Genomic DNA, 15,040 nt, shown 5'->3' on the forward strand with positions numbered 1-15,040 from the left:
TTCATGGAATTTTCACTCACAACAGCCAGACACTGGAAACAGCCCAGATGTTCATCATAAAAGACTAGCTAAACAAACTGGTATGACCATACAGTAAAATACTATTCAGCACTAAAAAAAAGAACACATTACTAATACAGGCAATAGCATGTTTATGGTGCTCTAAACATTAAGCTGCTGGCAGAAGCCTAACACAGAAGAGTGCATACCCTAGAAGTCTGTTTACCTGAGCACCTAGAAGAGGCAAAACAAATCTATGGTGGAAAAAAAATCAGAACGATGGTTGCCAAGGAAGAAAGGTTGTTAGGGGAGGCTGGTGGAAGGCGCACGAGACACTTCTAAGAATGACAGTAATGTTTTTCATCTTCAGAGGGGTTTGAGTTGCACAGATATATCCATTTGTCAAAATTCAGTGAATCGTATTTAAGATATGTGCATTTTACTGTAAATCAATTTTACCTCAAAAGGAAAAACAATCTGTAAGAAAATATTGAACTCTCATTAATGCCATGAATACTGGAGTATTTAGGGGGAAGTGTACTAATTAATGTCTGCAATTTACTCTGAAATGCATTTAAAAAAGGCGGATTGATGGACAGATGACTCAAAACGTGACAAAGCCAAGAATAGTTAAATATTAATGGTGGAATCTAGGTGGCAGATATATAGGTGTTCACCATAAAATTCTTTCAAATTTTTGTACGCTTGAAAATTTTCATAATGAAATGTGAAAATCGCTAAAAAATTATTTCTAGCTATTATTTGAAACACATATCATATTTAAACATGGATCTCTTTGCCATTACATATTGGTCTACCTTATCCTTATTAAGCATAGGGATTCAAAGAGGACTTTATAGACATTATATTAAATTTCTGGGTCCATCATATAAGAGACCACACTTAAAATAAGTATAGTAAATACTGAATGTACTTCTTGATTTACAAATATGAGACCATAGTGCATGTAATATTGGCTTCCAGGAATAGCCCCTTCTATGCTCCGCTCTAAGCCAGTTCACTCCACTCCCAAAGAGAGGGCAGCATTCTGCCATACTACAAGGAGAATGAGTGGACATCTCAAAGGGCATGAAAGCCAGTGTCCACACGGACACATTCTCTCTCCCGTTTCCTCCATCCCTGAGGTGATGTAAAGCAAACCCCTCTTCCCCTTCCCCATGCCACCATGCTGCCCATAACAGCTGACCATGAAAGGGGACAAATCTGTTCTCCTGTGCAGATGGTCTGCCTTTTGCTCAGATGCTGTTAGGTGTTCACTAGATCAGCCAAGCTCAAAGAACCATTAAAGGGAAGCTGAGGGTTCAGTTGGGAAGAGAATCTGGGTGCAGCAAAAGGAATCCAGGGTTCAATGTAGCTGACTGGACTAGTGCAATAGGGTTATGGCCAAAGCTCCAGCCAGAATTAAAGCTTTTCCTAACCTATTTTACTAGCTCTACTATAGCACCTTATGTCTCTGTGTGTATGTGGGTATCCACCATTCAGGACATGAAAAGAAGGAATCACAGCAGTGTGGGGGGATGTTTTAATCACAACATCCATTAACTCCATCCTAATATCAGAAATTTAAAATAAACACCCAAATGAATTATATATTGGGTACATCTTTCCAACTCAAGACATACGCTTTCTAATCATACTGACTTTTTAAGCAGGAGTTTATGAACAGCTTGGCCCCATGACTATTAAAGCAGCTTAATAAGACCATGAACCTTGGGCTCTGTTAACTTCCTTCACCAGAACACCTAGATGCTGGGGCTTTGAACTAGGCTATAAGGGCCACATGAGAGGTCTGAGTATATGACATTCCATATTTTCTGAGTATTCACATTGTTACAACAGAGCCACAAGTGATCCAGTCCATTAGTATTTGGCACACAGGTTGCCAAAAAAGATAGCTTGTCAGATTTTTGTCTTCCTTAGTGAATTGAATAGTTATTCTATTGAATATTCATCTATTTAGATATTTTTGCACTATATAAATATTCTCCAATTTTCTGTTTATAATACAGAATAAAAAAACAATGATGAAAGAAGGATTTTGAATTGGTAAATTGTTGAATTGCTTTTTTTTTTTAAGATTTTATTTTAAGGAATCTCCACACCCAACATGGGGCTTGAACTCACAATCCCAGGATCAAGAGTCGCATGTTCCACCAACTGAGCCAGCCAGGCGTTCCTCGAATTACTATTTTCATCATTCTTACCTCATTTGAAGGAACTGTGGCAAAAGGTTTGATGACAGCAGCTAATGGAATCTGAGCTTGCTTGGCCATATCTGACGTGCATGGGAAACAGTAAGTTGTGCAACGAATGTATCGAGGACTAGCATTGCCTAAAAAGGTCAAAGGAACACACTTAAAATTTGCAGAGAAAAAAAATCTACCCTATAATGTTTAAATAGTTATCAAGGTAATTCTAGATAACACATTGCCTTATTTATATAACTTTCTTCATGATTTCTAAAAATAAGTAGTATTATGCAATCTACAATCTATGCTCATATTTATATTTATTGAATGTCTACTAAGTTTTAGACATTGTCTAATTGCTTCCTTGTAGAGCTTATGTTCTTACAGAAGATACAGACAATAACTATAAAACCTAGTAAATGAGTAAATTACATAGGTCATTAGAAAATGATAAATGCTATGAAAAAAGCATATCTGGTTAAGGTGAACTTCGGTGGGAGGCAGATTGCAACTTTAAGTAGTTATGGAGTAGGCCTTATTTAAAAGGTAACATTTGAGTAAAGACTCCAAGGAAGCAAGGGATTTACCCAAGGAGGTGCCTGGGGGCAGGGCTTGTCTGGCCTGATGGAAGATGAGTATCAGGGAGGCCTGTGTGGCCGGCATGGAGCATGTGTCGGGCACAGCAGCTGTTAAGGAGTTCAGAGAAGTAACAAAATTTGTACAGGACTGGTGGTGGAATGGTGGTGGTAGGGACCAGCCTGATAGCAGTAGAGGTACTAACAAATGGCCAGAATCTGCACACATTTTAAAAGTCCATTGATTGTTGATAGGAGTGATGTCTGAGGTGTGTGTGAAGATGGGAGGTGAGATAGAGATCAGGAATGAGTCCAAAGTTTTTGGGTTGAGGAGGGTTGAGGAACCAGAAGCATGAAGTTGCACCAACTGACAGAAGAAAAGCAGGAAGGGAAGGAGTGTGTTAATGGGTATGTAGGTGGAGATCAGGGATCTGGCTTTGGACATGTCCACTTTGGAAACTCTATTAAGCAATCCCACAGTGAAGCTGAGTAAACAACTAGATATGTGAGTCTGGGCACTGGGATGAAGATATACACTTGGGAGTTTTCAGCATATAGATGGTATTTGAAGCCATGAAACTAGGTTAAACCACACAAAGGGAATAAGTGTGGCCAGAGAAGAGAGGATGGCCAAGAACTAAGCCCTGGGTCCTCTAACATAAAGAAGCCAGAGAAAAAGGAGAAACCAGTTAAAGGATTGAGAAGGATAAAAACAAGGACTATCTGGTGTCCCAAAGGTGAAGAAAGTACATCAAGGAAAAGCATGATTATCTGTTCATGGTGGTGCTGCTGGATCAATAAAACCACTGGATTTACTTGTCATTTGAAATGACGTGGATGGAGCTACAGAGTATTATGCCAAGCAAAATAAGTCAGAAAGAGAAAGACAAATACCATATGATTTCACCCAAATGTGGAATTTTTTTTAATGTTTATTTACTTTTGAGGCAGAGAGAGATAGGGTGCAAACAGGGGAGGGGCAGGGAGAGAGGGAGACACAGAATCTGAAGCAGGCTCCAGGCTCTGAGCTGTCAGCACAGAGCCCGACACGGGGCTCAAACCCATGAACGCAAGATCATGACTTGAGCCGAAGTCAGATGCTCAACCGACTGAGCCACCCAGGAGCCCCCCCAAATGTGGAATTTAAGAAACAAAACAAATGAGCAAAGGGAAAAAAAAAGAGAAAGAGGAAAACCAAGAAACAGACTCTTAACTACAGAGAACAAGCTGATGGTTACCAGAGGGGAGGTAGTTGTGGGGATGGGTGAAATAGGTGATGGGCATTCAAGGAGGGCACTCATTGTGATGAGCACTAAGTAACCCATAGAATTGTTGAATCACTATATTGTACACCTGAAACTAATATAACACTGTATGTTAACTAACTGGAATTTAAATATAAACTTAAAGAAAAAAAGACCACTGGATTTAACAACATGGAAGTTGCTAGAGATCCAGAAGAGAGTTTTGGCAGAATGAGGGTAGGGTGGGAAACCTGACTATAGTGAGCTTGAGAGACTCCTAACTTTTAAGGAGAGGAATTGGCAATAATCCTTCCAAGTTTTGTTGTGTAGGGTGGGAAAGAAAAGAAGGGTAGCTATAAGGAAAACAGGTCATGAAAACATTTTTATTATTTAAGAGGGGAGAGTGTAACACAATGGGATAATCGTGTAAAAAGAGAGATACTGATGGCATAAAAGAAAGAAGGGAGACTTATTGCAGCAATATACTTGAGTACTGCACAGCAAGAGAGGCTGGCTGCTGACTGGAGCACAGATCATTCCTTTTCAGCCAAAACCAGAAAGGCAGAGCACAGGTGCACATTTCAGCAGGGGCTGATATGATGGTGAAAATTCATGGAAGGGTACTCATGATTGTGCAGTTCTCTCACAAAGGAGGTCGTATGAGCAGGTAAAAGAAAGGTTGGGAGAGGAGTTGCAGGTTTCAGGAAGGAGTGTGAAACAGGAGAGTGGAAAAGTGAAAGGACTTGGCAAGTACAGTGTGCTGGGAAGTGCATGGTCCTGAGTTTGCATGGTTGACTGGGTACTGTGGCAGGGCTGGGAGCCTTTCCCTGGCCAGGTTTTGTGGCACAGGTGGGCCTGGAATGAGTGAAAGGTTGGACATAAGAAAGCTGAGTTTCTTCTATTTAGCTTTAAACTATTATTGCCAAATTTTACTTTTTAGGACTAGCTAGAAATCTGGATTTTACATAAAATATTCTGATTTTACATAATGGCAATGACTTCAAATAGAAATAAGACAAAATACTGTGCATGACAAATTAACATGACTGCAGGCTGAATCCAGCTGTTGTTGGTACCATGTTTCTGTTGTCTCTCAGATCCTCTGTAGCAGAGCCCAAAACGGGACTCATAATTATGACAGTAATTGCCAGTATATTAAGCATCATTCTAGGATGGTTACATGTGAACCATTTTAGTCTCACAACTGCCCTATGAGATTGATACCTATTTTACAGAGGAGAAAACTAAGGCACGAGGAGGTTAAGTAACTTGCCAAAGATTAAGGAGTCAGTAAATGACAAAAGTGGTATTAGAACCTATCACAACTCTTTACTATATCCCAAGTAGGTTGCTTCCAGGTTATGAAGGCCTTGAATTCTGGATGAAGAATTAAGATCAATCCTTCTGCCCACAGGCAAAGATGGGACCTTTTCTTTTTTTTTTTTTTTTTTTTTAGTGCAGGTAAGGTAATACTTGAAAAAAAAACTAAACTAGCCAGGCAGCTTCTGGAGGCAGGAAAACATTGGAGACAGGTGGGCTGGTCATTACTGTTAAGAGTCCAGTTAAATACCAACATGGAGTAAAACAAGAGTTTTGGCAGCAGTAATAAAAGAAAAAGAAATATTAGCAATAAATGTAAATATGCTCGAGCCCAAACCCTATTATTTTACACATTTCACATAACTCAAACCAAAAAAAAAAAAAAAACAACTTAGAGAAGATCTTCCTCATCACACGATTTTACAGACTGTGAAATAAAGATTTTTGAAAATTTTCAAGTATATTTTAATTTTTCATTGTACTCAATTTTTACTAGCCAAAATTACCACTAACATATTGAAATTGAGTATTTGTTCTTTGAAAGGGTTAGTTCTTCACAGTGCAATATGCACACAAACGAGCTCCTAACAGGGACTAAACAAACTTTTGTTTCAGGAAGATAATGTGCACAAAGATAATTTTTAAAAAAGCCACTGAGCATTTGTTTTCATAAATTGGTATGCAAAAGTGGGGCATGAAAGATATGGCTACAGTAGATAATTTTGCAAGTTCAGTAATTAAGATTCAAAACTCTTTGAGATGCTTAATAAAGAGCATTATGGGATAATCTGACTGGAAAACATTCAACAGATTAATCATTCAATAAATATTTATGAAGCTAAGCCCCCTGCTAGAGGCTTAGGGACAGAGCTAATGAAGCCTTTGGTTTCAAAGTCTTGTAGGAGACAGCTTTGTGCAGTGGCAGTATTGTAGCCAAAGAGGTTTATCAGTGATTCGATTATTGCTAATTCAAAGTCTGGTAGTAGAGAGCGATAACAAAAACAGGTAACTGTAATACAGCATAGTAAGTATCATAGAAGAGCAAATTCATTAAGAAGTGGCCCAGGGAGGCAACGAGCCGCCATGTGGATCAGAGGTGACTATACAAAGTATGTGGTACCTGAACAGGGTCTCATAGGATAGGCAGAAGCACAGAATCAAGGGACAAGTTGGGTCTTACATTCGATACCATAGCCAAAGAAACATTATCTACATTTTTTGTAGGCAAAGAAAACAGTGTTTTTTAAGTAGATGCTTTTCTTTATAAGTGCCACTCCTAGATAGTTGTGGAGTTTTGGCAAGTCGCTTAAGCTCCTTGGCCCTTAGTGCCCTCACACCTGTAAAGTGGAAGAGCTGAGCAAATGGAGGCCAAGATTCCTTCTGCCTCTATATCCTACGTGTGTCTGTGACTTTCTGCACATGTCTGAGATTTGGGCTCTGTCCTGAAAAATGCACTAGTAAGTACTGGCTAATAAACCAAGCCGGACAAAGGGTCGTCACAGCAAAGGGGTGTGGCTGGACCAACTTCAGGGCTCCAAGGCAGGCAGCTGTGTCTCCCCACCATGGGCGGGGCTACAAGAGACATGATGAAGACCTGCACCTTGCCACCTCACCAGTCCTTCCTTCTCTTCCTAGCCTTCCTCGTACTCTTCCTTACTTCTTCCTTATGTCTGTATGATCTCAATTCCATGTCTCGAGATACACCCCAAATAATTGAAAACAGGGACTCAAACACATACATGTACACCAATGTTCACAGCAGACATATGGCTGCTATGGCTATTCACAATACCAAAATGTCCAACAACAGATGGATGGATAAACATAATGTATTTACATAAAAGTGAATATTATTCAGCCTTAAAAAAGAATGAAATTCTGATACATTCTATACCATGGATGAACCTTGAAAATATTATGCCAAGTGAAATTAGCCAGACACAAAAGGATAAACATTGTATGATTCCACTTACATGAGGTACCTAGAAGAGGCAAACTCATAGAGACAGTAAATAAAATAGAGGAGACCAGGGGCTGCAGGGAATGTAGGAACGGGGAGTTATTGTTTAACGGGTATAGAGTTTGAGTGTAGGATGATAAAAACACGTTCTGGAAATACATAAATAATGATGTCATCAGGCTGTGTTTTAACTTGCCACAAGCGGTAGAAAAATAATATATTCCTGGAAAGAACAAACCTGTACAAGGGCAGATACATTAAACTGGCGGCACACACAGAGGACATCTAGGTAGGGATAGAGCTCAGCCTTTACTCATCCCAATTCAAAATTGGAAAAACAGAGCACCCATGTTAAAGAACCTAATGAAAAAAAAATATATCACTGGGGCTAGAATCAGGTATGCTGATTTCTCATGTTCAATCCCCTACTGCTCTACTCATGCTATCTTTGCCATGTTTCTAAGGTAGTAAACAAATTAAGCCAAAGTACAGCATGTACTACTTTAAGCTCATAACTTAAAATAATATTCTTAAATTAGTACATTGAACTGTATCTCACCAGATACTCTTTAGACTTCTATAAGCAGAAAATAGAATTAAGTTGATAATACATTCTCAGAACTTGAGCAATTGATGGCAAAATTGGTCCCCATTATCAGCTATAAAGAGGTTCCCTGTCAATGATAGGATTACTGCAGGGTGTCAGTGTATCTGCTTTTTTTAAATGGTGAAAAATTTGGGGGCGCCTGGCTGGCTCAATCGGTTGAACGTCTGGCTTCGGCTCAGGTCACAGTCTCATGGTCAGTGAGTTCGAGCCCCACATCCACTTTTTTAAAATGGTGAAAACTTTTGGGGTGCCTGGCTGGCTCAGTTGGTTGAGCATCCAACTTTGGCTCAGGTCAAGATCTCATGGTCAGTGAGCTTGAGCCCCGCATGGGGCTCTGTGCTGACAGCTCAGAGCCTGAAGCCTGCTTCAGATTCTGGGTCTCCCCCTCTCTCTGCCCCTCCCCAGCTCATGCTCTGTTTCTGTCTCTCAAAAAATAAATAAACGCTAAAAACTTTTTTTTTAATGGTGAAAAATTTTTAAACCTCAATGAAAAACGTTTTTGAAAATAAATACCTTGGTCTTGTATCACACAATCTGTAGTGACCAGGGGAGGGACTTGGCCTCTGGTATTGGTGGCATAAACTTGTCCTCCTCTGGTGGCTCTGTCATTCTCGATCACTTGAATCTGATATGATATCAAGAGCAAGTTAGTTAAGACTCTTCCAAACATTTCCTCTCTCTCCCTCCTTTCCATTAGTCACACACATACAAATAAGTATTTTCTAAATCCTTTCAGTTCAGTTCAGATCAAATTCTCACTGAGAGCCTACCAGGCCTTCAGATCCACCTTTGTTTACTTTCATAATTTTAGAGCAGTAGCTGCTAAATTCTGTTCTCTGATACTCTGAGCTCTGACTTTTCAGAGAACTTTTACTCAATTTGGTCACTGGGACCTTAGATAAGCATTAATATATATAAATATATATATTGTGGTAGAAAAAGAAATTGAAAATAGTTTATAAAGAAAATAACTTTTGTAGTTAAAGGAAAATATACAAGGCTAAAATCATTAAATGCAGAATAAATGATTTACAATATAACCTAAAACACCTTTCTACTTTAAGTTCCTCTTGATCCTCAATTTGCCATTCAAGTTCTTCCACCCCCACCTTGAGACTGTAAAAAACGGGGGCGCCTGGGTGGCGCAGTCGGTTAAGCGTCCGACTTCGGCCAGGTCACGATCTCGCGGTCCGTGGGTTCGAGCCCCGCATCAGGCTCTGGGCTGATGGCTCGGAGCCTGGAGCCTGTTTCCGATTCTGTGTCTCCCTCTCTCTCTGCCCCTCCCCCGTTCATGCTCTGTCTCTCTCTGTCCCAAAAATAAATAAACGTTGAAAAAAAAAAAAATTAAAAAAAAAAAAAAAAAGAGACTGTAAAAAACGAACAACATAGTGTTTCCACATGGAAGCTGCCTATTGTACAGATACGAGAAGACACGAAAGTCCTTAGGTTTTGTCATCTAATTTGGACACATATGTCTCTAAAATAAATATTGATGAATAATGTAGAGATAAAAATTTGTCTTTCTGTTGTAGTTGTCTAGGGATGAAAATAATAAGCAAAATCTAGTAATTGGAGTTAAGAAGAAAACAAGAAGGCATCCTAATAATTACCTTCCTCTACCTCTTTATCTTCTCCCTGCCCTCACTTCTTTTGTGACAAGAGACAAGGGGTTAAAAAGTAAAGAGGGAAAAAACAGAAAAATGTGACAAGTGCCCAGACTGTACTACACAGCTTTGGAGGATATATAGTTTTTAATATTCCTAAAGAAACTATTAATATGAAAATTGTCTTCCCCAAACTCTGAAATGTTACCTTCTCCATTTTCCCCTCCCATCTCATCCAATCCAGGCCCTAGCTGGCATTGATATCATTGGTTTTATGGCATTTCAAAAATAAATTTAAACTGCCTTAAATCCACACATTTCTGTTTTTTCTAATTTCACAGGATTTGAGTTCTTATTAATGATATAGAAAGAATATGCTCCAAACAGAACTACCATAAGATACAGAAGAGACCAAAAGCTACCATGGACAGAGACAAGAAGCAAACAGAAAAATCAAAACACTATTACATCCTATATTTCCACCCTAAGGTTAACCTGGCTCCTTCAAAATTGGAGTACTTTTTATATAATCAAAATTTATGGTAATCAACCAATGAAGTGTCAAATATGAAAGCAAATTAAAAGGCATAGTAATCTACATATTGAACAGTTTCCAACCTTAAAATAGACTATATTTCCAAAAAAAATTTGTTTTTAAATTAGTTGTCTGCAACTTATAAAGCACAGGCTCCAAAGAAACAATGTCATATGTGGTAATTATATTTCTAAACTAATTCACATCTTGGCTAGAATATTATAAAGGGAGTAAGAAATATTAAAACACTTCTAGTAATTTTGAGGGTGCCTGGGTGGCTAAGTTGGTTAAGCATCCGACTTTGGCTCAGGTCATGATCTCACAGTTTGTAAGTTTGAGCCCTGTGTCAGACTTTGTGCTGACAGCTCAGAGCCTGAAGCCTGCTTTGGATTCTGTGTCTTCATCTCTCTCTGACCCTCTCCTGCTCATGCTGTCTCTCTCTCTCTCTCCTTCAAAAATAAACATTAAAAAAATTTTTTTTTAAAAACCACTTCTAGTAATTTTTAAAAATATACTATAGGTTTTTAATTTTACCTCAAATGCATGTTCTCGAAAAACAGGCCTGGAGATTTAACAATGCATGGAAATTTCAATAGAGATATTTTACTATGACTTGGTACTTAAAGGATTTTGATTTGATGACAGTGACTTTTGATAATGTCAAAGATACCTCAAAATGTATAGATTTCTTTTCCTTCAGAAGATCTGCCACTAGAGTTACTTTTATACTTATCTTCTATGAATAGAGTATTCTGGGATCACAGAATTGGAAAAGAAAAAAAGAGTGGTTCTCTTGAGATAAATGAACAATAAGGGAGAAGCCAGGTAGGAGATGTGTGCACATTTAAGGCAGGTTGCTCAAAGCAGAATTATGTAAGCTTCAGGGTGGTGAGAAAGAGGGGAATAGGAAGAGCCCCACTTCTCAGTGATCCTCCTGCAGATACAGAAAGGGAGTGAGGAAGAGTTTCAATGGTGACACCAGTGATCTCACTCTCAAAAGGTGGATAATAGCACTACCCAAAAGGATTAGAGTGAGCACTTAGCTCAGGACTAGCATGTAACAGGAATTTAGTAAACATGATTTTACATTTTATTTCCAGAAGGAAGAGATTATTTAGTCAGTTGAAGCAGGTAACTTTGGGAATAGGAAAATAAACAGGCTCTATCTGATATTGTTATTTCATTACCTTAATGATAAAAATTATACTGGACTGACCTGTATGTATATATTTTAAGGGTCTCAGATGAATCACAGCACTACTGGTTATTATTGCTTTTGTTGTTAACACTCATTCATTCATTCATTCAACAACTGTATGAATGTATATACTATGTACCAGCCTGTGTTCTAGCTGTTGGAGACACAGTAGAGAACAAAACCAAATTCTTGACCTCAGGGAACTAACACTGTATGGAAGACAGACAATAAATAAATATATAAATAAGATGGATCTATGTCAAGTAATAATAAGTACTGTGGATATGAAGTGATATGTACAACAGTATAAGGGACACTGGTGATGAGTAATGAGGACAGGAAGGAAATGAGGAAATGAGCCATGTCCTGTATATATCTAGGCAGAGGAAATATCAAGTGCAAAGATCTTGAGGCAGGAGTACACTTGGTATGCTTAAGGAATAATAAGGAGGCTGGTGTGGTTGAAGCAAAGTGATGGAGAAGAGGGGTAAGAGACCAAGTCAGAGGGGTGGGGTGTGTGTGTGTGTGTGTGTGTGTGTGTGTGTGTGTGTGTGTGAGATGAGAGGCATGAGGGAGTCAGAGGTGGCAAATGATGTAGGGTCTTTCGGGTCATTGTAAGAACTTTGGTTTTTAACTGGAGGAGTACTGGAGAGTTTTGTTCTGAGTCACAGCATGATCTGATTCAAAATCTGAATGGATAAACCTGGATGCTGTGTGCAGGCTGGAAGATCAGAGAGATGAGTTATAATAATTGATATGGGAAGATGATAGTGGCTTGAACGAGGATAGGCACATAAGGCAGGGCCAGGACCAGGACCAACAGAATTAGGTAAAGGACAATGTGCAAGAAAGAAAGTACAAAGGATGACTCCCGGATCTGGGTCCTGAGGAACTGGAAGAATGGGATTGGAATCTGGATTTCAAGAAAATACCTTGACTAGGAATATCTGAATCCTCATTTAAAGCCATGTAAATAGATGAGATCACCTACATCAGTGCTTCTTAGTATAACTAAGAATCATCTGGAGAGCTTATTTAAACACAGATTCCAAGGCCCCACCCCTAAAGATTCTGACTCAGTAGGTCTGGGGTAGAGCCTAGGGATAGGAATTTCTAGTGATCTCCCAGCTGATGCCGATGGTGCCATCCTGGGAGCAGCACGCTTTTGAGTGTCAATCTATAGAGTAAATGTCGACAGAGAAAGGGACAGGTCTAATGACGAAGCCTTGGGACACTTCTAATAGTAAGAGGTCAGAGAGACAGGGTGAGACCAACAAAGGAAATAAGAAAGAGCCACCAGTGAGATAAGCAGAGATGTAAATGAGTGGTGGTATCCCAGAAACCAAATGAAAAAAAGTGTTTCAAGGAGGATGGAATGAGCAGATGTGTCAAATTTCTGCTGATATGTTGAGAAAGATGTGATCTGAGAATGGACCATTAGATTTGGTAATGGAAGTCACTGGTGACCTCGACAAGCACCAAGTGTTGGTGGGGCTGTGGTAAAGAGATCTACACTGGTGTAGGTTCAGGAGAAGAAGGGAGGAGATGAACTGAATACAGCAGAATCAATTCTTCTGGAGATTTCTTGCTATAAAAGAACCAATAAATGAGTAGAAACTAGATAGAGAATTTGAGAAAAGCCAAGGGAGGCTTCTTTTATTAATGATGAAGGTATTACAGGATGTTTATATTCTGCTGAAAATGATCTAGACAGTGAAAAATTAAAGTTTACCGTGAAACAAGTATAAATGATGCAGGAAAGAGGAATGTGATGGTTAATTTTATATGTCAGCTTGGCTAGGCACAGGTTTTGGTCAAACACCAATTTAGATTTTGGTTATTTTTGTGATCTACCCACTTATTCTATATTTATTTGAATATAAACTTGAAGTTTTGTGATCAAGTATCTGATCCTATAACATGTTAGAAATTTAGGTTTAATGACTCTTAGTGCCTTAGAAAAAAAATGTTTTAATATATTTAACATTTAATCAGTGGACTCTGAGTAAAGCAAATTACTCTCCATAATGTGAGGACTTCCAATCATTTGAAGTCCTTAAGAGAAAAAGACTGAGGAATCCCAAGAAAGAGGAAATTCTGTCTCTAGATGTCTTTGGACTTGAGCTGCAAAATCAACTCTTTTCTGTGTCTCCAGTCTGCTGGCCTGCCCTTCAGATTTCAGATTTGCTAGTTCCCACAGCTGAGTGGGTAACTTCCTTAAGATAACTCTCTCAATAGAAAGATACATGGATAGATGGATAGACGGATGGATGGATAAAGATATACATACACATCCTGTTGGTAGATAGATAAACAGACAGACACATACATCCTGTTGATTGACTGATTGATTGATTGATTGATAGCTAGACAAATAGACAGACACATACATCCTGTTGATGATACATACATAGATAGATAGATAGATAGATAGATAGATAGATACACACACATACATCCTGTTGGTAGGTAGGTAGGTAGATAGAGATACATACAAATATATCCTGTTGGTTCTGGTTTTTTGCAGAACTCTAATATAGGAGATACTTGCTGAAGAGTTATCCTTGAGAGGCCATAAGGAATCTAGGAGGTGATAGCCTTGGTTGGGAGGAGAAGCTCATTCACAGTAATGGGAGAGGGGGATAAATGGGCACAGATGCAGGGAGACGTGGCAGCGGAGCATGCAGAGGTTCTTTTTGGATTGCTACTATTCTCTCACTGAAGTAACAAACAAGATTATCAGTAAAGAGTCAGAAAGGGGAAGGAAGTGTTAGGAGTTTGAAGAGAGAAGAAATGATAGTCACCAGGAAAATGAGTGATGGTCTTCAAACTTGCTACACATTAGAATCAGCAAGAGAGCTTCAAAAAAAAAAAAAAAAATCTCCATGTCCAGTCCACATCCCAGTCTAATTAAATCAAGTTAGCAGGGGGCAGCAAGGCACCAGAACTTTTTGTTTAATGTTTACTTATTTATTTTTGAGAGATACAGCAGGGGAGGGGCAGAGAAAAAGAGAGACAGAGAAAGAATCCCAAGCAGGTTCTGCACTGTCATTGCTAAGCCCAATGTGGGGCTCGACCCCACAAACTGTGAGATCATAACCTGAGCCAAAATAAAGAGTCAGACACTTAACCAACGTGAGCCACTTAGGTGCCCCAAGGCATCAATATTTTTATGGCTCCACCATCAATTCTTTTGTGCAGCCAGGTTTTAGAATCACACAACTATAGGTTCACCTTAGTTCAGTGGTCAGAAATTAAAAGTATGGTGTGACTTTTCTCAAGTACCAGGCAGCATCTGGGGTGCAGGCATGGAGTAGGTGGAGAGTTGGTTTACTAACAAATGGGATTTTTCTAGATGAATTCAGTGGAGAGAGAGGGGCAAAGGAGCTGAGAGTAGAGGATATAAGGGACAGACCTATAATCATGGATCAAATAATCTAAGTTGCATAAGATAAGTGAGAAGATGAAGGCGGTGTAAGAGAAAAGGTGGTGAGTTATGTCCTGATGGGTGAATCATTATTCAGGTTTGAGTAGTCCTAAAGGGGATGAGCCAAAAATATATGAGGCAGTGGTTGGAAAATAAGATGGTTTCAACTGAGATGTTGAAGTTCCCTGTAATTGGTTATGATAAGATTAACGGTAAGACTATGGATAACTGAGGTGGGGTGGATGAAAAGAACAGTGGGAGCAAAGAAGATCAAGAAATGAAAGTTTCTAAAGATGGATAGTAAAATTGCCAATAATTGTGACAAAAAATAGTACTGGAAAGATTAACAGTGAACCTGGA

The 15,040-nt window shown here is 39.1% G+C and overlaps 1 protein-coding gene across 3 annotated transcripts in view; it reads right to left on the bottom strand.

Moving 5' to 3' along the window:
* SEC24D (SEC24 homolog D, COPII coat complex component) overlaps positions 1-15,040 on the bottom strand; it is a 106,803-nt gene that overhangs the window by 67,935 nt on the left and 23,828 nt on the right. For all 3 annotated transcript variants that reach the window (XM_047090888.1, XM_047090886.1, XM_047090887.1), the window contains exons 7-8: positions 8,430-8,541; positions 2,226-2,353 (exon numbers count right to left, since the gene is read on the bottom strand). In XM_047090888.1, the coding sequence (XP_046946844.1) occupies positions 2,226-2,353; positions 8,430-8,541 (240 nt within the window). The remainder of the gene's footprint in view (positions 1-2,225; positions 2,354-8,429; positions 8,542-15,040) is intronic.

The sequence above is a fragment of the Lynx rufus genome, unplaced genomic scaffold, assembly GCF_022079265.1.
Source record: "Lynx rufus isolate CCGP_SWC_20201006 ecotype Redwood Valley unplaced genomic scaffold, mLynRuf1.p SCAF_3, whole genome shotgun sequence".
Taxonomy (NCBI): Eukaryota; Metazoa; Chordata; class Mammalia; order Carnivora; family Felidae; genus Lynx; species Lynx rufus.